Source organism: Bos indicus x Bos taurus, chromosome 17 (assembly GCF_003369695.1).
Source record: "Bos indicus x Bos taurus breed Angus x Brahman F1 hybrid chromosome 17, Bos_hybrid_MaternalHap_v2.0, whole genome shotgun sequence".
NCBI classification, from domain to species: Eukaryota; Metazoa; Chordata; class Mammalia; order Artiodactyla; family Bovidae; genus Bos; species Bos indicus x Bos taurus.
Genome location: NC_040092.1, coordinates 70,042,819 through 70,067,031, shown reverse-complemented (window position 1 = coordinate 70,067,031; position 24,213 = coordinate 70,042,819). Strand labels below are relative to the sequence as shown.

The window sequence follows — 24,213 nt, the reverse complement described above, 5'->3', positions numbered from 1 at the left end:
GGGGGAGGTGACCTCCTTAGAAGTCACCAAGTAAAACCCTGATATTTTAGAGATGAAGGCACTGAGGTACACAAAGGTGGATCATTTCATGGTCACATTTTGTTGGCAGCTGAGACTATAGCTTCTTTTACTTGATTACTCATTATTAAGCTTCTCTCACAGCAGCAACTTCGTAAAAATTATGGTCCGTTAAAACAAGTGTAAGAAAAAAATTATGAGTAATATCAAATGATGATCTTCTGGGGGGAAAAAAACAAACTAGGTTTCAAGAGGAATAAAAACACATTTTCACAAACACGGGGCCCTCTCAGAGGTCCAAAGACACATAGTTGAGTTAATGGAATTTTCATCTCACCACTTGGTCATATGAAAACATATTAATGTATAAAATGTTGGTGATCATCCCACTTAACTAGGTGAATTTTAAAGCAAATTCAGAAAATTACTTTTGTTCTTTAAAATATAAGTTTGAAATAGTATAAAAGTTAGATCCATAATTAAAACTGGAAAGAAAATATTAACTTTCTAAAAGTATCAATTTTTCTAGTTAATTTTAAAATTTCACTATAAACATCATATTATTTTTAGTTTGCTGCTGCTGCTGCTAAGTCGCTTCAGTCGTGTCCGACTCTGTGCGACCCCATAGACGGCAGCCCACCAGGCTCCCCAGTCCCTGGGATTCTCCAGGCAAGAACACTGGAGTGGGTTGCCACCTCCTTCTCCAATGCATGAAAGTGAAAAGTGAAAGTGAAGTTGCTTAGTCGTGTCCAATTCCCAGCGACCCCATGGACTGTAGCCCACCAAGCTCCTCCGTCCATTTCTCCTAAAATTTCTTAAATTTAAAAAACTAGAGAAGTTTCTCTTTGTTTCAAAGCAATTTATTGGCAAATTTTTTAAGTTAAAATTTTATTTTTGAATTTCTGCCCATCAATCTGGAAATAATGATAGCTCATAAAAAATAGCACCAATTATTTTTCAGATGAAAACTTCTCAGAATAGTATTTCTTCATCTTACTGTGTCTTGTATTTCATAACTTTCAACCAAGTTACAAGTGACAACAGAAATAAAAACCGAATCCCCTAATCTTTTAATGATATTAAAGGGATAGCAAATACAACGGCCACATGCTTAGAATATATATTTAATATTTTAGCATTCAATGACCAGAAAAAACTAGATTCTGATGATGTATGCCATTACAAAGTCAAATATGAGAAGCAACATTCAGGTCAGCCACAAAATGAACGCTGAAAAAAGTACAGAATATATAAAAAAAGATGAACATTCTCACATAAAATAGTCCACACAAATCAAAATGGATTCATCTAAGAAAAACATTGCTTGCACAGAGAAAAAGCAAAAGCAAGCACAATCAACATAGCTGTACTAAAAAAGAAAGAAAATATCCACAAAGTTTCAAAAAATAGAACTAATGAAATTTATATTAACTAAAGTCCACATATTTTCTATTTCTAATTCTAAAAATCTGACTGAAATCACCAAAGCACATCTCTGTGTTCCCAAAGTAACTATGCGTAGAGTTCACACCTCTGCCTTCTTCAGCAGATCTGACTCCTTAAGAGCCAGAATAGTATTTTATTTACCTTTAGGTCCAGATTGCTTAGTAAAGTACAATTCACACAAAAGAGGCATTCAAAAAAGCTTGTTCTTTAATTAAATTTTATCAGTCATAGCAATAGTGCAAAATTTCAGACAAAATTAAATCACTGTCACAAACAAGCTGGTTTGTGACAGGTTCTTCACTCCTGCTTTTTTTTAAAGAGTTTTAGGTGTCATTCAAGTAAAAATCTACCATTTGCATCAGGAATGAACACACACAGAAATGAGAAATGTCTTGCCTACAGTTATTTGTTAGTAAATTATTTAACTGAGGCTACCTCCCTCCTTCCAGTAAGTATTCTCCAGGACTTTTCTTCTTACAAAACTAGGACTTTTCTTTATCTCCTCAATTTCTGTCTCCTCAATAGCAAAGACTACTCCAGAGAAAAGCCATGGCAATATTGGAAGATTCAAGACAGAGGCAAAGTTTTAGGAAAAGCAGGATTATTCACACTGATAGTCTGGTCAATTATTAAACAGATAAAAATTATGAGACAGAAAAGGCCTATGTAAAAAGATGTGATATGGAATGACCCGAGATGTTTCCATACATCAAATATTTAGTATAGAACCTATCTCCTAGCCCCCAAGTCTGTATTCTACACATTAAACCCACTGATGGTGGTGTGGTGGTCTAGTTGCTAATTCGTGTACAATTCTTTGCAACCTCATGGGCTGTAGCCTGCCAGGTTCTTCTGTCCCTGGAATTTTCCAGGCAAAAATACTGGAGTGGGTTGCCATTTTCTTCTCCAGGGGATCTTCCCAACCTAGGGACTGAACCTGCATCTCCTGCATTGCAGGCAGACTCCTTACTGCTGAGCCACCAGGGAAGTCCTTAAACCCACTGAGTATCCCATTTATTACAGCTTCCTAATGTTGAATAATCAAATGACAGATAATTTCTTATCTTGTTGGTTGGGTACTGAGTTCCCAGGGAAGTTACTCTCTGACATCCTGAAGATGAAGACAGTCTCTATCTTTGAAGTAAAAAATAATAATAATAAGGGTTCAATTTTGGCAAGAACCCCAGCTTCCAGCTTTTCGTAAATTATCTTGCTTAAAATAAAGCTTACTATAAATGGAAACAAAAAAAAAACCCAGAATATTTTAAAAATTCATTTTATGTTACTATGCAACAAGAATATTTTGGATTCTAGTAAGAGCACTAAATGGTCACCAGAAGTACTCTGATTTGGTACTTAAATAATGCCTGCTCTTCCTTGAAAAAACTTCTATGTCCCTCAACACCAATAATCATTTAACTAAATGAAATCTATTTTTTTTCTCTTTTATTTTTCAGACTTGAAAAACAGGCATAGTGAAGCTAAAACAAATGTGGATAGTGAAAGCACACTCTTAAAGAGCTGAGACAAAAAGGCAAATGACTGTTTATATAGCATAGAACAGCCAAAGACCATTAAGGTAAGATTTAATAGCATCAGAATAGCATCAAAACTGAAAGAGAAGAGTGTCAAAGCAAATAAAATGCTACACCTAAAGAAAACATCTTAAAATATTAATAGCAGTTAAATTCACTACCTAGGAAATTAGATTCAAATTCTTCAAGAAAATAGAGCCAAAATATGATTTCATATTTAATGAACTATATTTGAGGGGGCTTCCCTGATAGCTCAGTTGGTAAAGAATTCACCTGCAATGCAGGAGACCCCGGTTCGGTTCCTGGGTTGGGAAGATCCACTGGAGAAGGGATAGGCTACCCACTCCAATATTCTTGGGATTCCCTTGTGGCTCAGATAGTAAAGCATCTGCCTGCAATGCAGGAGACCTGGGTTCAATCCCTGGGTTTGGAAGATACCCTGTAGAAGGGAAAGGCTACCCACTCCAGTAGTCTGGCCTAGAGAATTCCATGGACCGTATATGTATAGTCCATGGAGTCACAGAGTCGGATAGGACTGAGAGACTTTCACTTTCACTCACATTCGAGGAATTCCAGGAACCAGTAGCAACCTCGCAAGATCTTGGAACAATCTAATGCTTGAAACATGCAGGACATCAGTAACACAGCACCTCTTCCCCTCTAAAAACACAACACTATCACCAACTGATCTCAACCCTGAGGCACCCAGTGAAACTCTGCAACCTTTATTTAAAGGAAACCACGCATAAAAAGGCACAACTCATTAAAGCCCAAAGGACCCAATGGTGACAGAAGGAACAAGCATGCCAAAGCACTGCCAACAGTATTCAGCCTATTCCTAACCTGCCTTGTGGCAATGTGTCACTTTCCAGCTGCCTACTTTAAAGACCTCTGAAGGTCTGATGTTTGTTTTCTTATTAAAGATTTCTAGACTTCTGATTTCTGATTCTTCCACTTCCTTGAATTCTCTTTTCCTGCTTAGCTGCCTCTTAACTCAGCCTTCATTAGTATTTCTAGTCAATCACAGTTTGTGTGCTACTATCTATGGACAAGGCCTCTAGCCTTGTGTATGAAATTCAAAATTTGGCTTGCATTTGGATCTTGGCTTTTGTCTCTGATGATGAACTGAAACTGAAAAATAAAATAAAACAGAAACTGTTCAATTTTTCATTATAAGCAGTTTTGATATATGTTGATAAAATCTGTAAAGAAGACTAAAGCAAATTGTCTGTGCCCTCTAAGAACTTCATTCCTTGACACTAACTGTATCCCTAATGAACATATTCAAGTTGGAAATACTATAACTCAACAGGGGTTGTCTTTGGGAACTACAGGTGAACAGGAGTTAACTATGGCCCTAGGACTCAAGTGAAAAACATCTTAATAATGGAATTTACAAGTAGATGGGTCAACTATGTCTAAATAGAAAATATGACAAACTAAAAAAAAAGTTTTAAGAATCTTGCAAATTTAAATTTGTAAAGAAAATGAACAGATATAGAAATAAAATACGTTTCAAGCACAAGTATCTTGCTCAGCAATTGAATGCCAAACATTCCACTTTGAAAGAATAATTTGATCCATTTTCTCTAAGAACACTGTTAATCATTTGCTATCCACCTAATTTTATCTTTAACTCAGACTGTCTTTATTAAAAGAAAAACTGAAGGATTCTATTGAGTTGACCAAAAAGGTCGTTTCAGTTTTTCTCTATCATCATACAGGCTTCCCAGGTGGCACTAGTGGTAAAAGCATCCGCCTGCCAATGCAGGAAACATAAGAGATGCAGGTTCATCCCCTGGGTTGGGAAGATCCCCTGGAGGAGGACATGGCAACCACTCCAGCATTCTTGCCTGGAGAATCCCATGGACAGAGGAGCCTGGTAGGCTACAGTCCATGGGGTTGCAAAGAGTCAGACATGACTGCAGTGACTTTAGCACACATATATGTATCATCATACAGAAAAACTCAAATTTTCTGGCCAACCCAATGTTTTGTACATTAACTGAAATCACATCTAAGACTTAACTTAGATGATTGTAAAATTTCCAAATTCCAAACTAATACTTGAGAACACTGCTGGAAAGTTTCTTGTAGGGAACCTCCCTTCAGCCCTAAACTTCTGACTCCACCTCCAAATAAGAATCTCCTAAAAATATTTGTAATACCATGGGAGTGGCCATGATACATAAGCAAGTCTGTAATGAGGTACAAAAATTATTCTCCCTTTAACAATGATTTTCCTTTTTAATTTCCTCTCCTTAACAAATTTGAGAATGTAAATTTTAAACAGATGCAATATTCAGTAATATGATTCTACAACTATATAACAAATAAATTTTAAGCTATGATTGACAATTATAATCAAGAGCAATTATAATCCTTAGTAGGAGACCTTTCCATTCTATTGTAACTTTCAATAAGCCAGTATTCTTCTAATAAATATTATTTTAAACACAAAGTAATAACCAACTGAAATCTACAGCTGCATTAAAAAATGAAACAAACTAGTGCAAGGGAAGGACAGTCCAGAGAGACTAAGACAGAACAGTAAAAACAGCAGAAGGCAGATACCAGAGTGACATTACATCTCTTTCTTCACAAGGCCAAATATTTAGTTAGCATATGGCCCAAAACGTGTCTTAATTATCCCTCAAATGCTTTAGAGAAACTTTTTTAAAAGCATGAAATTAAAGAGAATGGTCATAAACATCTCTTAATGATGCTTCTTGTTTTTCATGAGTTAATAATGACAGATTTCCAGATTGGTGAGCATAAACTGTGTCTACACATGACCCATCTGAAATGCTTCTGATTTTAAGCCTAAGCCTGCTCTCAAAAAAAGATTATCATGTAGACTTCACCAAGGATGTAGAAACATTCTTATAAACTGGTTTAAGTAATAAATACTGCAACTTATAAAGAAATTATTTCAAATGAAGATTAGTCACTACAAAAACAGTAAATTGATAAATTAAGATAGTGAACTCTCAGTAAATCAAAACCAAATGTTCCCCCCAGTAAATAATAAATAAAAAGCTAAATATAGGAAGATCAAGCAGAAGTCTCAATAAAATTTAGCATGAGTTCACAAATTTATGTTAAATACTCACCACTAATGTTGAGTTCAAACAAAATACATTTATGAATAATCTATAACAATACTTTCTAATTTCATATTCTACTCTATTGTTTAAAGTACTTATAAACTTACCCAAATGAAGTAATGTAAACTGGGCTGCCAGTTCCTTTGCATCTTCTAACGTAGTACAGAGTTTGTCTGGCATGAAGTAACTCTGGGATCCATTTGCAATAGCAGGAATAATGATTTTATATACCAAGAGTACTTTCCCATCTTGACTTGTTGTTGAATATAAATAATATTCTGGTGGTGCCCAATTATTTTTGTTGCAGTAATAATCCAAATGCATTACTGCAGAATTGAAATGATTGGACTTTAAAGAATACATACTAATTGGAGTAAGCTTTGTTCCAGGAAAAAACGGGTAAGTGCATCTTTCAATTTCAGGGGGGCTTGGGCTATGCTGGCCATTGAGACGAGCTGGAAGAGCTGGCGGCTTTCCTAGAATTTTGGGGTGACTCTCTTCTTTGTTAGCAAACACAATCAGGTTTTCAGAATTGGGGCTAATCTGACCATTAAGATGCTGTCTCCAAGTGTTTTCTTTATTTACAGGTTTTGCCAGTGTTACCTCAATACTTGCTCCATCAATGCATTTTCCATTCATTACTGACATGGCAGCCACTGCATCTTCTCGGTTGAAAAAGTGAACAAAAGCATAATCTCTAAGTTTCTTTACTCGCTCAACTGAACCAGGTTTGAATTTATTGAATTCTGCTTTAATTGTTTCCTCAGTAGTTGAGATCATTAAATTTCGTACATAGAGAACTTTAACTCTCTGCATAGTTTCCTCATCAACCTCTTTCTCTGGGTCAGCCCAATCCACCTGAATGGTATGGCCCCACAGTTGGAAGGTTCCTGTAAAAAAATAAATTTGAAGACAATTAAAATAAATCAAAATCAAAAATAAGTAAAACTGTTTCTCCAAAGAAACAGAAACTCAAATACATATAATGTATTTGGTAAAGTATTAGTTTCCTATTCACACAAGTTTTTACTAAGGTGAACTGAGACAGACTTACAGTGAAATTAATTTTGAGAGTCAGAAGAACAAATACAATTCAAAGACAGACCTTTATTAGAAGGATTAGGTACTGTCCTTTTTATTTTTATCAAACAACAGCTAAACAAAACTGTATAATTCAGTAAATCAGTAAACTGTTATAAATGACTCATTTTATAGGATCATATTCTTTTAGAATCATTTGTTTTACTTTCTTAATTTCTATTCCTCTTCAAGGGCACTACATATCTTCATAAGTTGATCTACGAGGTACTGCTATTTTTTCAAATGTATAGTAAGGTTAACATAGAAAAATAACCTTTGAAAAAGGATACATTTACCTGGAATTAGTTTTCTCCTAGCCATAGCAGCAGCTCTGTGAGATTCATATTCCACAAATGCAAAACCACGATTTTTGGTCTTATCAGTTGCACTTGGGTAAACAATGACATCTACAACTCCTTCTGTAACTTTCTTCATTTCATCCAAGATTTCTTCTTTCTTCTTTTCTTTTGGAATAGCTCCAATAAATAATCTGCAATTATCCAAGCTTACACACACACCAATAAATTTCCCTGGTCTAATTTCATAATTATTAAGAATTCTAATGGCTAACTGGGCTTCTTCTTTTGTAGTATACATCACAAAAGCATAACCTCGATTTTCACCACTAAATTCCATCATAAGTCGAAATTCATATATTTTCCCAGCTCTTTCAAATACAGGAACTAACTCATCTTCATACATATCACGAGGTATTTTTCCTACAAAAACTTCACAGCCTCGAGGCGGAGGTGGACCTTCCCAACCTGAAAGACAAAAATAGACAAATTCTAATAAGGTATTTATGTTTACTATTCAATAATTCATTCCACAGGTTTACTGTGAGCCTTCTATATGCCATGCACTATTATACATAATGGGGATACAAAAATGAACAAACTAGAAGCCTCCTTCCTTCATGAAGCTTATATTCAATAGAAAAAGAAGACAATGAGTAGTGAGTGCTATGAAGCAAAATAAAGCCACAGAAGGGTTGATATTTTTGGTAATCAGGTACCTCTTTTCTAAGCATGTGAGGTTTAAGCAGAGATCTGAATAAAATGGAGGAATGAGCCTTGAGAATATATCAGAAAAAAGGAAAAGCAAGTGCTTTTTATATTAGTTATATTAGAACACCACACAGCAAGCAGGTCTGTATGGGAAAAGCATACTTGAGGGAGGAGTTAAATGACAGGCAAAGCAGCCGTCACTGCCGTTAGAGGCTACGATTCTGTCTCACAGAAAGTTAACTGGAGGGTTTTGAGCAAGGAAACTGTACTGGCTATTGGTAGAAAGGCAAAACAATATATCTAATAATCTGCTTGCATCTAGTATAAACACCACTCCTCTACTTGTTACTCTTTCTGATTCCTCCCCAGATGCCCTCCCCTTTCATAGCTAGAGCCCACTTTCCCCACTGACCTAATCCTGACTTATTTCTTAACTGCTACTTAAATCAACAGTAGAATGTTCAGGGAAAGACACGCATAACAAATATAATCTACCTCTTTTCCTTCACAACAGTAAACATGACTGCTGAGGTCTTAAAGTGGTTTCAAGGAAAGAGCTATTTGTTGGGATACTTGTGGAGATATATATCTAATGTAAATGACTGCATTAAACATCCAATTTTTTGAACATAAAAAAATCCACACCTGGAGGTGGACCACCAAACTTCCTTTGCCCATTTTCTTGAACCATGTTGTATCCAGTCTTTTCCATCAAAGCAAGCAATGCTGCTTCATTCTGAGTACCAGTCCGTACTTTGCTGCATCCATTTGTTCCATCTATAGTTTCTTCACTCATGGTTGCAGTTCCTAAAGCAAAGTTTAAGAGAAGTGTTTATGACACAGAGCTCCAGGAGGAACCTATGAAGCTTTTCTCTAGGTGCAAAAAACCAAGAATAGTTGTGGCTGCTATATTCAGAGATCACTGAAGCCTTGGCCCCAGAGTTCTTCCCTACAGGGGAAGCTGGAAACCTCTTTTAATGTCTCTAGTCAGTTAAGCAGTACCTTTATAAGGCATAAGCTACAAAGAAAGGGATGCAAAAGTGAAAAAAACAAAGGAACAACAAAAACAAAAGTGGGAAAACAGGAGTAAGTGAAAGGAGTTAGAGGAGGAAACAGCCAGCAGAAATAGTAACAAAGTACTCAGAAATTCTAAAATGATATAGCTAAAATTAGGTGACCTGAGAAAGTCCTTCTTAGTTCTAAAATATATGAGTTTTCTTCTGAGTGATGAGAAATATAGCTACAAACATCCATTATCATATACACCACACCCACAAAGTCTTTTTACGGTTCCTCCCAAGCTATCCAGTTGTGTTAATGATACACTTCTGAAGACAACATAGAAGGAAAGTAGCTCACACACCCTCACAGCTAAATGCAGCAGTCCAAGGCTCTGTATTAAGCTACCAGTCATCATCAAATTGCCTACTGAGTTTGCCTAGCAAGCACTAAGAATGAGATTTTTAACTGGCATCTTGAATTCAACATATTTTAAAACTGAATGTCATTTTATCCTCCAAACCTGTTCCTTCCTGTTTTACCTTACCTCCATCAATTCATCTGGCCAACTGATAATGACACCACAAGGCTTATTTATTACTCCTTCTCCAAACTGTCACAACCAGAAACTCAGGAACTTAATCCTGAGGCCTTCCTCTGACTCAGCTGATCAGCCACAAAAACCTGCATATTTTCCCTTCTAAATATTTCTTGAAATCAATCTTTTCCTGTATATCCCACAGCCTGTTCTCAATTTTATCTTACCTGAATCAGCATAGTCATTTTTCATCACTCAGGATCCACAGGGTATGATTCTAGAACTCCCAAGGACACCAAAACCCACATATGCTCAAACTTCATATAAAATAGCATAGTCGTTTGCCTATAACCTATGCTGCTGCTGCTGCTAACCTATGCATATCTTCCCATATACTTAAACCATCTCTATAGATTACTTACAATATAAACATAATGTAAAGAGTTGTAAGTACAATGCAAATGCTATATATGCCACTATGTGTGGCAAATTCAAGTCTAAGGAACTTTCTGGAACTATTTTTCAAATATTTTTGATCAAAGGTTGGTTGAATTTGCAGTTGTGGAACCATGGATACAGAGAGCTGACTATGCTAGGTTCCTAACCATTGTTCCAGAGATTTTGTCCCCTTCAGACAAAATCTCAGTGCTGTCAAGATGATATAAAAATATGTACCTGACTACTTTAAGCTTCTACAGATCAAAACTAAAGGGGAAATGAGTGAATTTACTTTATCTTAGAACCAAGAAGGCTCTTCTAAGAAATAAACAAAAAAACCTCAAAGAAAAATAGTACTAAATCACTTTTACTACCCTGGTGGTTCCAACGGTAAAGAATTCGCTTGCAATGTGGGGGACCTGGGTTTGAACCCTGGGTTGGGAAGATCTCCTGGAGAAGGGAAAGGCTACCCACTCCCATATTCTGGCCTGGAGAGTCCATGGGGTCGCAGAGTTGGACACGACTAAGAGACTTTCACTTCATTTTTACTATGTAAGTATTAACTATTTTGAAGGCAGAAAATTACAAACGGGGGTGAAATGATCTGCAACACAACATAATAAAAACCTAATTTTCTTAAAATAGAAAGAGCAACATGGTATGATAATTAAGAGCAAACTCAGGTACCTAAATGATTGCTTAGATGTGATCTCTGGTTCCTCCCCATATTACCTATGGCTTTGGGCAAGTTTGGCCTCAGTTTGTCTCTAAAAGTAGAAAATAACAGTTTCTATTTCATAAGATTGCTGACAGGATTAAGCATAAAGGGCTTAAAATAGTAGTTTGGATATAAGCATTATAAATTTATTATCTAATTAATACAATAATATATATACTTAAAGTTAACTTTTAGGAAAATAATCCTATTGTGTAATAAATTAATAAAAAAAAAAAAAAACAAACTGCTGACCAGGGACTGCAAACATGAATTCACTCATTCATTTATTCAATGAATGTTTATTAAGGACAAACTGTATGCCAGACACTATTCATTAAGTCTGGGATACATCAGTAAGGTAAAAATCAAAACTGCTCCCTTGCACAGCTTATACTCCAAGAAGAGAAACAAATGATAATACAAGTAATATGTAGATAATATGTTAAAAGATAACAGGAGGAGGAAAATGAACAGGGTACATGGTTGGGGAAGAGGTGTGCAGAAGAGAGTGTACAATTTTAATCAGATAACTAATATTCAGAGGTTCCTGAGAAGATAACATTTGAGCAAAGAACTGAGGAACCTGGCCATTGGAGTTATTTGGGAAGAACAACACAAAAGGAAAAATGAGGACAGAAGCCCGAGAATAGAAGTGTGCATGGCACATATGAGGTGAGCAAGGGGACCAGTATGGTAAAGCCAAGAAGAGAACAGCAGGGGATGAAGTCAGCAAGGTAACAAGCTGCCACATCTCACAAATCTTCTAAGTCAGGTGCTGAAGGTCCTCAGCATTGATTCTGAGTAAATGTGGAGCCACTGGAGATTCTGAGCACGAGAGTAATATGATCCTTCATTTTCAAAGGATTATCTGCCTGTTGTACTGTGAAGTCTGTAGAAGAGCAAAGGTGGGAGCAAGGAGACCAACAAAAACCAAGACTAAAATTCAGGTGAGATGATAGTGCCATGGACCAGAAAGGTAGAGGTGGAGGGGAGTCTCCGACGTGAGATACAATTAGAAGGTACGTCCAATAGCTTTCTGACAGACTGGATATGAGATAAACAGAGATGTCAAGGATAACACCAAAGTTTTGGCCTGATCTACAAGCATCAAGGAAGTAAGGAAGGCTGAGATAGAACTTAGAACTTATACTTAGGGGTAAGAGCAGAGTTCAGTTCTGGGCCTGCTAAGTTTGAATACCCACTAAATGACCAACTTAAATGCCTATAAGGCCATGGCAACGAATGTTACATGAGTGAAAACAAAAGGCAAAACCACAGGATTCTGACAAGTGCTGTGGATTGTGTTTAACAAGAAAGACACTGGGAAAAGGCAGTGGATACTCAATTCTAGCAAACTGTTACTGTGAGGAAATCCCCAGTTTGCCCAGTTACGCTAAATTTTCCAAGGTTTCAGGAGAAGCCGGAAATCTGCAGATTCATATGTATAATCTCTCAATTCTTAAAATTTGAGTCAAGGAGCTGCATTAACATATTAAAACTATAAAACTACATAAATGTCATCCATTTACATTTGCAAATACTCACAGCATAAAAATGGCATGATTAAAATGTAATCTGGTAGAATATTATGTTCAAACTTAATCTAGGGTATATGTTACCCAAATTCCAACTCAAAAAAATTAATGAGTCAAACTCTCACAATTCAGTTCAAGTTTCTACACATTTACTGAATGTTTTCTATGAACAAGCATTTTTCTGGATTTTTATTCATGTGGATGACCCTGAGGGGCAGGACTACAACTCAGGTGGACAGCAGAGGACAGATTAACTCAGTGGGACTTTCTGCCAAGCAGACAGAACTGCACAAAGTTGGAAACGGCTGACCAGAAGATGTCTTCCTGCCTAACTGAAGTATTCAAACACAGGCTGGACATGCTGGAGAGATTCAAGCAAAGGGGGCATTGCTGGACCATGTGGCTTTTAATATTCCTCCCAAAATTTAATACAAAGAGAGTTCAAGCATGCTATGCTATGCTAAGTCACTTCAGTCGTGTCCGACTCCATGCAACCCCATAGACGGCAGCCCACCAGGCTCCCCCGTCCCTGGGATTCTCCAGGCAAGAACACTGGAGTGGGTTGCCATTTCCTTCTCCAATGCATGAAAGTGAAAAGTGAAAGTGAAGTCGCTTAGTCGTGTCCGACTCTTAGCGACCCCATGGACTGCAGCCTAACAGGCTCCTCCGTCCATGGGATTTTCCAAGCAAGAGTACTGGAATGGAGTGCCATTGCCTTCTCCGGAGTTCAAGCATAGACTCTGCCTTTTTAAAAGGACCTACAATCCAGGAAAGAGTAATATCATCATCATGCAGTCAGCTTCCTTCTATGTTTTAAGCCTGCATTTTTTTTTTTTTTTGCCTCAGATATGCAGATGATACCACCTTTATGGCACAAAGTGAAGAGGAACTAAAAAGCCTCTTGATCAAAGTGAAAGAGGAGAGTGAAAAAGTTGGCTTAAAGCTCAACATTCAGAAAATGAAGATCATGGCATCTGGTCCCATCACTTCATGGGAAATAGATGGGGAAACAGTGGAAACAGTGTCAGACTTTATTTTTGGGGGCTCCAAAATCATTGCAGACGGTGATTGCAGCCATGAAATTAAAAGACGCTTACTCCTTGGCAGCAAAGTTATGACCAACCTACATAGCATATTCCAAAGCAGAGACATTACTTTGCCAACAAAGGTCCATCTAGTTAAGGCTATGGTTTTTCCAGTAGTCATGTATGGATGTGAGAATTGGACTGTGAAGATAGCTGAGCACTGAAGAATTGATGCTTTTGAACTGTGGTGTTGGAGAAGACTCTTGAGAGTCCCCTGGACTGCAAGGAGATCCAACCAGTCCATTCTGAAGGAAATCAGTCCTGGGTATTCATTGGAAAGACTGATGCTAAAGTTGAAACTCCAATACTTTGGCCACCTCATGCGAAGTGTTGACTCACTGGAAAAGACTCTGATGCTGGGAGGGATTGGGGGCAGGAGGAGGTGCAGGACAACAGAGGATGAGATGGCTGGATGGCATCACCGACTCTAAGGACATGAGTTTGAGTAGACTCCGGGAGTTGGTGATGGACAGGGAGGCCTGGTGTGCTGCAATTCATGGGCTCACAAAGAGTTGGACACGACTGAGCGACTGAACTGAACTGAAGTGATCTCTACAAGAGGTTCATGGTTTCTTGAAAACAAAATGTTGCAGGGTTAAAAAAAAAAAAAAAAAACCCTGGAAATTAATTCAATTATAAATAACAAAAACTGTAGAAACCAAACAAAATAGCTGCAGACATTCTGTGGCTTAAACTCTGATATGCATAAAAGCAGAGATTCCTATGTGCCTTGAACACTTTCCCTATTATCCAACACAGTGCTCGGTACACAGTAGGTACTTAGTAATTATTTGCTGGATGAAGATGCTAACAGAAAATTAAAAAAAAAAAAAAACCTTAACATGATTTCATACACTCTAGGCATTAAATTAGAATGGTTTTTAAAGGAAAATTTGGCAATCTTATTAAATTCTAAAATGTATATATACTCAGTAATTACTAAGAAATTAACCTACGGATATAGTTGTACAAGTACATAAAGATATAAACACAAGCATGTTCACTGAAACACTGTGTTCAAAATAAAAAGTCTAAAAAATTTCTAGTGGTCTACCAATAGAGGACTGATTTTAAAATTATGGTATACCTACATAATGGCATGTTATGCAGCTATTAAAGAATGTCATAGATTTGTGTGTGCTGATATGGAAAAATATTTAAGAAATATCACATGAGAATGAGTTGGAAAACAATATATTGACTATGTATCAACCGTGTTTTTTGTTTAAAGATATATATGTATATACTCACAGATGTTCGTGAAGACAAAAATTAAAGACACACGATTTGGAAAAATTTACAGGGAACTTTAACAGTAGTTATCATCTATAAGTAGGAACTAAGAGTTAAGGGACCTTAACTTGTCGCTTTTCTGTAACTATCAAGAGCATATGCTACTTTTACTAAAAGCAAAAGGTCATTTCAGGGATTTTCCACTGTTCTTTAAAGACAAAATCTAAACTCTCTTTTAAAAGCATCATAAAGGTCCTTTCCTCACCAGCCCAGCCTATCTCTCTCAAACTTCGCTTCTTGTATGTCAACAACAAAGCTTATCTAGTTGCAATTCTGCAAACGCACCATGTTCTCATACACCAGCCTCTGCACAGGCTGCTCCACAGTCCTCTCTTGCTTTCTTTGCCTCTCCCAAACTTAATATTTTCCAAAAAAAAAAAAAAAACCAACAAGCAAAAACAAACCATCCCTTCTCCATGCTAAATTAGATGCTGTATCCTTTTGTACTGCTACCATCTCAGAGTGAGGGACTGTTGGGCCCTGCCGCCCCCTCATTCCCCAACCCCTGACAGATCTTAAGCAGAGTCTGGTCTTTGATTCCCAAATCCCTACCACAATGTACATTCCCTGGCACATTCACTAGCTTAGGAAGATACACTGTGGTCTAAATAAACATAAGAGGCATGGGTTCTAGTTCTCAGTCAACAGATCTTTGACAAATCACTTTACACTTCTACCTTTACTAATTTCTGAAATTCCACTGTACACTTATTTCTGCATTCATTTATTTAGCACATTTATACTCTGCATGATGACAAGCATGTTACACACATTATCTCATCTAGTACTTACTCTCTAAGATATTATTTTCCATTTTAAAAATAAATAAGCTGAGAATAAGAGAGGTAAAAGTCATAGTGCCTATAAATTGATAGTGCTTGGTAGGGTAGACATGCAAATTAGAAGCCCATCTGCCTAAATATGGGATTCCTAAACCCCTACTTTATATTACCCTCATTTTACTTATTTAAAAATCTGAGATGTCCAGAAAGTAACATAATTTACTTGAGATCATATAACCTGAATCCAGATTTTTTTTCACAATAACAGTTTTTTAAAAATGTTTAAAGTAACAAATCAATTAAAACTACAGCGTGATTTTTTAAAAATACTGTATAAACTTGGGGGGGGGGAATCCATCAATGGAAACTTTCTGGAAAACTAATAAAATAACTTCAAACTTTAATTAGAGATCTTAAAATCATTTAATTCAACCAATTTTGCTGCAAAGCAGTCACCCATCTTATTTTTGAATACTTATAACAACATAACTTGGGCTAATTCTTTAATAAAGGTCTTTTTAATGAATCATTATCTTTTTCCTTTTAACTTTCACCTACAGGTTCTGACTTTATCCTTCTGGCCAAACTGAACATGCCCCTTTCATATAACTGCTTTTGAAAAACGATTCTCTCCTTCTAAACATTATTGTGCATGTGTGCTAAACTGCTTCAGTCATGAGCTACTCTTTGCGACCCCATGGACTGTAGCTCACCAGGCTCCTCTGTCCATAGGCTTCTCCAGATAAGAATGCTGAAGTGGGCTGCCATGCCTTTCTCCAGGGTTCCTTCCCGACCCAGGGATCGAACCCGTGTCTTCTACAAGACAGGCAGATTCAGTTTCTTTAATCCAACATTTTCTAAAATGATATTCCTAAAATGATTATTCTAGAAGCTATTAGCAGGCCTCAAAAATGTGTTTTATGCCTAATACCTGGGAATCACTATACTTCCCTCTTAGGAGCATCACAATGAACAGCAGCATATTTAAGGCCACAAAAATTTTAATAAAAACAAATCTTTCCGCTTTAACTCTGTGTTTCCCAAACATTTCAATATGATATTCTAACTTTCCTTGGTAATTAGCTTTCTAGAGAGCCATTTGGAAAATGAGTGTATCAACTGCTTCTATGATAGTTTCAAGCTTCCTCACTAACCTCTTTCCTTTGAAACTGAAAAGGCCACCAGTGCAAAGTAAGACATTAGTGTTTGACACAGCTGCATGACACTGACAGTTCAAATTAAGCAAACTGTCAAAAAACAAAAAACTTACATCTGCCTTAGCCTATAACAAGTAACCAGACTTTAGACTCATACTGAATTTCACCTTCTTAGGTTCAACTCACCACTTCCTCCAACCCTCCTCTCTAATATTCTATCAACTTGTGCCCCATTCATGAAATGACTTCACTTATTCTCCTCTTCCAGGACACAACTCTCACATATTTTCAAGTTTAATCAATAGCTATCTTTCCAAAGATAATCAAAAAGCAACTTAAATCTTCCCAAGTCTGACTAGTGATAGTAACAGAATTCAATACTGGTTTAAATAGTCATTCTTATTCATCTTTGATTCAGATTAAAACATTCTGTCATCTTTATAATAAAAGAGAGTATCTACTCATTAATATTATTTGGGTACTAACAATTCATTTTAAAAATGTATTTACACTTAAAGAACAGGTATAACTGGTATCCTAAAGAACTCTTGTTTTAAATAATACAGCTACTATGTAAAGGCCCATTTCCAGAAAAGGTAGAAAGCTGTTCTTCAATTTCTCCTTCCATGTTCATTTCACCATGGCTGGTAATGTCTCATTTCTCTTTATACGTTTTTCAGATTCTTCTCATTTACTGGCCTCATACATTTATTAACTGACAGAAGTAGAAAAAAAGCCTTATCCAAGGAAAAGTCTTAAGTCTGTATATCCAGCTGTGTATCTTACACTATACTTTAGGAATATATTTTATTAATGTGATATAAATCCAATAAACTATTATTAATAGTTTCTTATAAACGAGATGATACTCTTTGACAATCAGAATCATTAAATATTAGCTAACCAGCCTTTCGTCTTTGAATAAACACAATTTTTTCTACTATCATTCCTTTAAAATTAAGAGCATTTTAAATGATATAACTACATTTCTCAGTTTAAGACTGTTTTATTCTAGGTTTTGCCATTATACCATTACTGCAGACTCTGCAGTAAGAAAATACTAGAATTGCAAGTGGACCTTAAATCCCTCAAATTTTACACACTGGAAAATTAAGAGTAAATAAACTTGCTTAAGGTCATAAAACTAGTCATTGAAAAGACCTGGGACCCAAACCCTCAAACTCTAAGAGATTTATAAACTCTGGCTCTCTTCCATCATTTATTCTGTGTGTTGCTCAGTCCTGTCTGACTCTTTGCGACCCCACGGACTACAGCCTGCCAGGCTCCTCTATCCAGGGAATTCTCTAAGCAAGAATACTGGAGAATTGGTTGGTTCTCCATGCCTTCTTCCAAGGGATCTATCTCCCCAACCCAGGGATTTGAACCCAGGTCTCCCACATTGCAGGTGGATGCTTTACTGTCAGAGCCACCAGGGAAGCCCATCATTTATTCTAGAGGGACCTTAATGGATCCCACAGGACATCATACTGGCCCACTACACTAATGACATCATGTTGACACAATGTAGAGAAAAGGAAAGTGGGAGATTTCCATTTTTTAAACATGCTGCAAGAAAAAGGATGAGCAAAGAGAGACTCTAGTTTAATATGTTACCTCACACACGAAATTTACTGCCTATAAGCACAACAGATAAATACAGATTCTGCTTCTGTTTTATCCAAAACAGTTCTGGACTTTTTTTTTTTTTTTAAGTATAATGCACAGCCTGCTCCAAATGGCTGATTTCTGCAACCCACCCCACCCTCCCAATTACTTTATAGATATATATCTTCAGTTAGCCCATGTCACCAAAGTTGTGTTTTAAAGATATTATCTAGAGTCCCATGTTTAAATAATAGGCCAGACCCCACATTAAAGACTTTTTCTCTAAAGAGATAGTAAAAATGTATGCTATATTTAGTACATTTCAAGAAATCTCAATCAAAATACAAAAACTTGAAATTGCAGAAGTATAAGATACACTGGAGAGTCACCAATCCCACTCTCTTTAAAAAGAGTATGTTCTTATCTTAAAGTCTCCCAAACAAAAGTAACATATACATATATCTAATTCACATTTAAGAAAGCTGAAAAATATCTAACATGAAGACCATACTTTATTTAGCCAAAATGTTTACAAAAGAGCCAGAATTCAAGAACCTCAACCAGAGAATCATAAGTCAAATCTAAAGCAGGCATACAGTATTTTTATACTCATTTCAAAATGTTTCAGAATCTGAGAATTACCAAAATTCCAAAGAGGCATAGCAGTCCTATACATTATGACAAAGCTGATATTATCAATTGAAGGTTCCAAGACTCAATTAGTCCTCTGGCACTTTCAGCTGTGGATTCACAGTGCTATGTGTTTTACAAGGTTTTCTCCTTCCCCTGTTGACCCAAATAATCTGAGTAAACGAAGGAGGATTCTGAACATGGGAATGGCATACCATGTTTATAAAAAATAAAAACTGGGAAGGGTAGATTAAAAGTTGTTGTACCCTATGTGGACTCTAGCTTTCATAGATAAGTCTTTTTTCCCCAAACTTTGGACTTTCAAAGATTTCTCTTCATCTCTATTTTAAAGTAAAAGAAGAAAAAAAGAAAAAAAAAAATCCACCAAAGTGGAAGGACCAAAATATTTAGCCAATCACAGGACAGATACTCAAGCAGCAATCTGAATCAAGTCTTTAGCCTGAAATGGTTAACTGTATCTTCATTAGTGTTAAGCATCTTAATAACAAAAATTTCAAGTTTCAAACTCCTACTGAGTTTCAAAATAGAAAATATATTAATGAAAAATAAGAAACACAATTTTAACAAAATATAAGTGAAAATCATTCATCTAAAAGAATGTCAGTTGTGTTCAAGCTATACTTAAATTCAAACTTCAACTTGTTACGTAAAAATTTATGAAGTTGTGAAAATGAACATTTTATAAATTTTGATTTTTAAAAACTAATTTAACAGTGAAAAAATATTAATTTCAAAAATATCAAAACACACTTATAAAAAGCACATTAGATCTTTAAGGTATCCCTTAAATTACATGGCATTAAATTTCTGACTTGTTCGTTCAGTTGTTATTGACGGTGGTACATGGTTAGCAGATCAACAGAGATTTTTTAGCAACAACTCATTTTAGTGACAGACTGCACTATAGCAATATGGTTGGAAAAATGAGAAGGATAATCGAAAATGTATGGATGTGTAAGTCTAAGCTTATTTCAAAATAAAAGGGTGTAGTGGTTCCATTACCTTCCACTTTACTTTTATTACAGATGAGAGCACATTTTTATTTCTGTATTTTTATTCCTACATTTTACTCCTAAGTTAAATATATCTATGTATAAAAAGTTTTAGAACTCGGTGTTTCACAACTTCTAGTAGTACTGTCAGAGAAGGCAATGGCACCCCACTCCAGTACTCTTGCCTGGAAAGTCCCATGGACGGAGGAGCCTCGTAGGCTGCAGTCCGTGGGGTCGCTAAGAGTCGGACACGACTGAGCGACTTCACTTTCACTTTTCACTTTCATGCATTGGAGAAGGAAATGGCAACCCACTCCAGTGTTCTTGCCTGGAGAATCCCAGGGACGGGGGAACCTGGTGGGAGGCCGTTTATGGGGTCGCACAGAGTCGGACACGACTGAAGCGACTTAGCAGCAGCAGTAGAAGCAGCAGTAATACTGTGGACGGCAGATTTAAATTCAGAAAACACTTAAAAATTGAACTACTTTAAAAATAACTGGAACTAATAAGTGTCTAAAATAGTGCTTTGAATACGGAAGTGTTATATGCTTTTTGAACTCAGGATAAAGCTATTTACAATAGAACCAAAATTCTTGTGTACTGCTACAAAATTATGCATTTACTATTGCTTATATAAGGTCTTCTATAATCAATGTCATGTGAAACCTGTTATAATTTGAACAGATTTTGGTCGTATTTTCTTTCCTCACCAACCATGAGGTAATAAAACAAAAAACACAGCATTAATATGCATATCTGGTCAGATTTTACACCAAATCCTCCTTAAATAAGCATGTCTAAGATTCCTAACAACAAACATGACACCACTAAAAATATAAACCTTAATTTCGGTCCATAAATTAGGCATATTCTTGTATGCCTGATAATTTTTACCTCATCATATATTCAGTAAGGCTACGTCGTACATTTCAATAAAACTCATACTTCACATTTCACATTCATATTTCAAGTATTATAATGTTCAAGTTGAATACTCAATCTTAAGTCAAAATTAGCAATCAAAACAGTTCTAATTACAGCACTGATTGAAGCACCAGTAGTAATCTTTATGTCTATGCAAGTGAAAGTCGTTCAGTCGTATCCGACGCTCCGTGACCTCGTGGACTATACAGTCCATGGAATTCTCCAGCCAGAATACTGGAGTGGGTAACCTTTCCCTTCGTCAGGGGATCTTCCCAAACCAGGGATTGAACCCAGGTCTCCCGCACGGCAGGCGGACTCTACCAGTTCAGCCTCCAGGGAAGTCTCTTTATGTCTATAAGGGTACGTAATTGCAAACAAGCTAATTTTCAAACAATGTTTTAAATGTGTTCTCTGGAAAGAAGTCTATCATTAGAGCCCATGATGAAGTTTAATCCTGAAAGGCTCTAAATGGAAGTTGGTCCAACTACTGAAGATTCTTGAAAGAAAAATACATCCTTAAGCAAAATTCTATCAACACGCCAATGTTATTTATGTTAGCCTACTTTTACACGCAACGTATCCTGCTTCCTGGTTCTATAGCAATCCTCAAACACAAAGCGGAAGATCCGTAAAAGAAATCACGTCCTTGAAAAGCACCTGCAGATGCCCCGTCTGATATTGACCCGTATTAGAATCGCCATACACGATAAAAGCTATAGAGCATTAATCAAGAGTGTAAAGAGATAGCTTAAAGAAACGTCAACATTAGATAAACTAAATTCACATATGAGGCAAGACTGTCCAGATAAAGCAGTTTCACAAGGATTTCAGAATATCAATGCCAAGATGAACTCTAAAGTCTCCCGACTCCAGACTCAGAGGTCTTTTCAGTACCCCAAAGAAAGTATTTTTAAACTTAGTTATGAAAACTATCTGGCATTAGGAAACAAGATGGTACCCTGCGTGTACGCCCGCCCGCACGCCGTCCATGGCCGCGCACTGCTAGTCTCGGGAGAGGGGTCAGTTACGGTCCCCTCCACCCGCAGCCCTCGGCTGTCAACACCCGACAAACGCGAACCCTCGGGCAGGGAAGGAAGGGGCATCAAGGGCGAGGGAGAGAGTTCGAGGCTCATCCCCGTTTCAACGATGGGAAGGACGACGCGATTGCCAAACCTCACCCAGCAGTCAGACGCCCGGGGCGCTGTCCCAGAGCCTCCAGAAGGAACGCGCGGGCCCGACAACGGCCGCACGGACGCGGCAGACGGCCTGGACCCGCGGCGGTCGACGGAGAGAGTGTTAGGAGAACATGGAGGGCAGCAGGTGGGGACGGCCGGAAGGCGGCGGCACAGAGCGGAAATAAGGCGGGGAGAGGGCCGGGCGCCGCGGAGGGCGCCGCCGAGGGGCCCCGACGGGAGCCCGGGGCCGGGGCCCGACGGCCGGACGGGCAGTGGGCGCTGGCGGCAACCGCGGGTGCAGGCACCTCAGAAGGCGCCCAGGAGTGGGGAGCCCGGCCGAGGGCACCTGTCCTCCTGCCGCTCCACGAGACGGGGACGGGGGTACGGCGCAGCCCGCAGACGCCGCCTGCAGCCAAGCGCGGGTCCCAGCGGCGCGGCTGCCGGGACGGGGAGCTGGACCTGGCTTTCTGCGGCCAGGAGGCACGGTCTCCGGCCGTTACAGGCGGTTTGGCAGTGACCCCGCGGCCCCCATCCCCTCCTCACCCCTTCGGATCTTCAAATATTGGTCCTAAATCCGTGGGACCAACGACCACAAACCGCCGCCACCGTTTCGGGGACCAGTGGGGTCGGAGCGGGGGTAGAGGGCGGTAGGGGGGTTGTCGCAGCAAGGGGGAGGGGAGTCCACGAGGAGACGCTCGCGAGGTCCTCGAGCCTCACAGCCCGGCTCCCGGCGGGCGCTGCGCGGTGGCCTAGGCAGCGCACGTGGAGGGACGTCTCGACCAATCAGCGACCAGCCCCAGGAAGGAGGGCGGGGGTCCTGGCCCTAGGTTTAAATCCGAAGGTAGTTCTAGGGCGGGGGAAGTTGGGGGGGGCGGGGTGGTGGTGGTAAATGCTTGGAGTGACAGACACTTTAGCCAATTGGAGGGAGAAGAGCCAGCTATCCGGGCAGGTGCCCATAGACTGATTCAAAAAAAAAAAAAGATCGTGCTTGTTTTGTTGAGGTGTTTATAAAGCAAGGGCTGTGACTTGAACTTCATTACAACTTTTACTTGGGAAGAATGTGGATGCATTGTAAAAGTTTTCTGAGTTTTCAAGTCTTTAGCTGGTAGTCTGACCCAGCACGGTCAGAGAGAGAGAGAGAGTGTGTGTGTTTGTGTACGTACGTACGTTTGTGCACGTACGCACTAAGTCACTTCAGTCGTGTCGGACTCTGTGACCCTTTGTGACCCACGAGGCACCTCTGTCCATGGACCTCTTTAAATAAAGACTTGTGGAGGGGTTGGGGAAATATAAGGCGGATTTGCAGTAGACTCACAAAGTTTGAATGGTTTAAGTGCACAAGAAAATGGGCTGAATCGGAGACCTAGTAACCTACCGCTGATCAGTTTGGAAAGTTATTTGGCTGTGGCCAAGCTGATGCACCAGATTGTATGCTTGGGTAAAACCAGCTTTTCAAGGATACAGTTGTGTGGCTTTCTGCATGCATAATACTGAATTTTGCCTCCTTTAAAGATAGAGCTTGGGTTTATATGGCAGACAAAAAAAGAAAAAGATGGCTTTAGGAACCAGCTCCTAAACAGACTGAAAGAATATTAGAACTAGATTGATCCTAGATCATGTAGCTTCTCCATTAACAAAGGAGAAACTTGATGCCCAGAATAATCCACTGAGTTAGTTACACAGTAACACAGCCCCCTAATTCACAACCACGTGATGCTTTCTTCTAGACTAGTGATTTCAGTTTATCATTCCATATGTTGGAGGCCTAACGAATGTCTTAAATTTTCTTAGTTAACAAGCGTGTGCATACATATATAATATATATAAACAGATATGTACATTTAATATATATATTAACATATTCCAACAGTAAAGAATGAATAAGAATTTTAGAATCATACAGATTTGGGCTCAACTCCCTGTGTTACCATTTTATGATTATGATACCTTGGACGAATTACTTCTCTGAGCCCCAGTTTAAAATGGGACAGGGTGTTTAAATGATTATGTTAACAAATAATGAGTACTTACTGTGTGCCAGAAACAACTTTAAAGGATTTTCACATATTAGTTCATTTATTTCTCCAAGTAACTTTGGCAAACATGCTAGCCCCCTGCAGTCCCATGT

General features: G+C 38.1%; 1 protein-coding gene across 4 annotated transcripts in view; it reads right to left on the bottom strand.

The window, feature by feature from the left end:
* Nucleotides 1-22,802, bottom strand: part of RBM46 (RNA binding motif protein 46) — a 59,073-nt gene extending 36,271 nt beyond the window's left edge. For 3 of the 4 annotated variants that reach the window (XM_027513507.1, XM_027513510.1, XM_027513509.1), the window contains exons 1-4: nucleotides 22,089-22,228; nucleotides 8,839-9,000; nucleotides 7,483-7,950; nucleotides 6,214-6,996 (exon numbers count right to left, since the gene is read on the bottom strand). In XM_027513507.1, the coding sequence (XP_027369308.1) occupies nucleotides 6,214-6,996; nucleotides 7,483-7,950; nucleotides 8,839-8,989 (1,402 nt within the window). In that variant the 5' untranslated portion in view covers nucleotides 8,990-9,000; nucleotides 22,089-22,228. Of the gene's footprint in view, nucleotides 1-6,213; nucleotides 6,997-7,482; nucleotides 7,951-8,838; nucleotides 9,001-22,088; nucleotides 22,229-22,628 lie in introns of those variants that run through there. The other variant, XM_027513508.1, reaches the window with a different exon arrangement.
* Between the last annotated feature and the right edge of the window lie 1,411 nt (nucleotides 22,803-24,213).